The following is a 1,199-nucleotide window of genomic DNA, read 5'->3' as shown; positions in this document are numbered from 1 at the left end:
AAAAAAAAAAAAAAAAAAAAAAAAAAAAAAAAAAAAAAAAGCAGCCGCTCTATATGCACACATATATCCACGCCCGTATATGTGCACACCCGGCCGCAGCGCTTCCCGAGGCAGCTCCCTGCGAGCCGGGAGCGGAGCGGCGCTGCGGGGAACGGCTGCGACGAGCGAGCGTGGAACAACCGCGAGGAGAGGCACACGCACAGCACTCACGCACACGCACGGCAAGCGCGGGGATCACCCGGGCTCTGCTGGCTAACAGGGGCCGCCATCAGCAGCAGCATCGGCGGAGAGCAAATCGGACAGGCCCCTCTTAGGGAGGATTTATCTATAGGTAAGGGTTGGAGATTTAAACCTACCCTTTGCGCCATCAGTCTGCGCTCCAATAAACTCCTGGATGTGCCGTATATTTAATATCCCAGTGTCCCAGTCCAGCAAAGAAAGTGATTTAGAGTGAAGAAGAGTCTTTTTTTTTTTTTTTTTTTTGCCACCCACTTACAGACTTCTCCTATCCTCCGGTACGGGGAAATACCACCACCACCACCACCAGCAACGAGAACGCACAAAAAACAGCCAGCAAACACGATGAGTTTCTGTGTATTTCTTCTTTTTTCTCTCTCTTTCCTTTTTCTTTCTCTTTTTCCTTTTTCCTTTCTCTACGTACCAAAAAAAAAAAAAAAAAAAAAAAAAAAAAAAAAACCACACACACGGTCAAGCCCCCACCGTGCGGGTTACGATCGGCCCGTCAGCAGCCCACATGGAACCGAACTGTCGTGTCTCATGGCTTTTTGCCACTCCAGCTGTCAATCAAAGCCAGGGAATGTCAAGGTAGTGAATGAGTGATGGTTGATGATGATGAAGAAGAGAGGAGGAATCTTTTTAACCCCGGTTTCTTCTTCCAGTAACTCCGCGCTCGGGTTTTGCCTTTTAGGATCGCTACAGGGTTGGTTTTTTTTTTTTGTTTTTTTTTTTAAGTACTGTGAAGGGGGGTGGGGAAAGATGCGAAGAAAAATGGAATAGTTTGCAAAGCGCGGACTGCCCCCTCTCTCCTTTTTTCCCGGTAGGTATTTTGTCTCCCTCTCTCCCCGCGCTCGGAGATGAGCGAGTGTCAGTGAGTGCTGGCAGGTTGGCTGCCGGCTGCCTTATAGAAGAGGCTCAGTTTTGCAGCGCTGATCGGCGGGAGAATGAAGTGACGGAACCCG

At 49.1% G+C, this 1,199-nt stretch overlaps 1 protein-coding gene across 9 annotated transcripts in view; it reads right to left on the bottom strand.

Moving 5' to 3' along the window:
• MEIS2 (Meis homeobox 2) overlaps window positions 1-1,199 on the bottom strand; it is a 169,258-nt gene that overhangs the window by 167,132 nt on the left and 927 nt on the right. For 4 of the 9 annotated variants that reach the window (XM_042871382.1, XM_042871388.1, XM_042871423.1 and 1 more), the window contains exon 1: window positions 357-664. The exons of the other annotated variants lie outside the window; for them this stretch is intronic. In XM_042871382.1, the coding sequence (XP_042727316.1) occupies window positions 357-368 (12 nt within the window). In that variant the 5' untranslated portion in view covers window positions 369-664. Of the gene's footprint in view, window positions 1-356; window positions 665-1,199 lie in introns of those variants that run through there. 9 annotated transcript variants of the gene reach the window in all.

This window comes from Lagopus leucura, unplaced genomic scaffold, assembly GCF_019238085.1.
Source record: "Lagopus leucura isolate 7727_CA_CO unplaced genomic scaffold, USGS_WTPT01 Super-Scaffold_1, whole genome shotgun sequence".
NCBI classification, from domain to species: Eukaryota; Metazoa; Chordata; class Aves; order Galliformes; family Phasianidae; genus Lagopus; species Lagopus leucura.
Note: the sequence above shows the minus strand (reverse complement) of the source record. Positions and strands in the feature narration are given on the sequence as shown.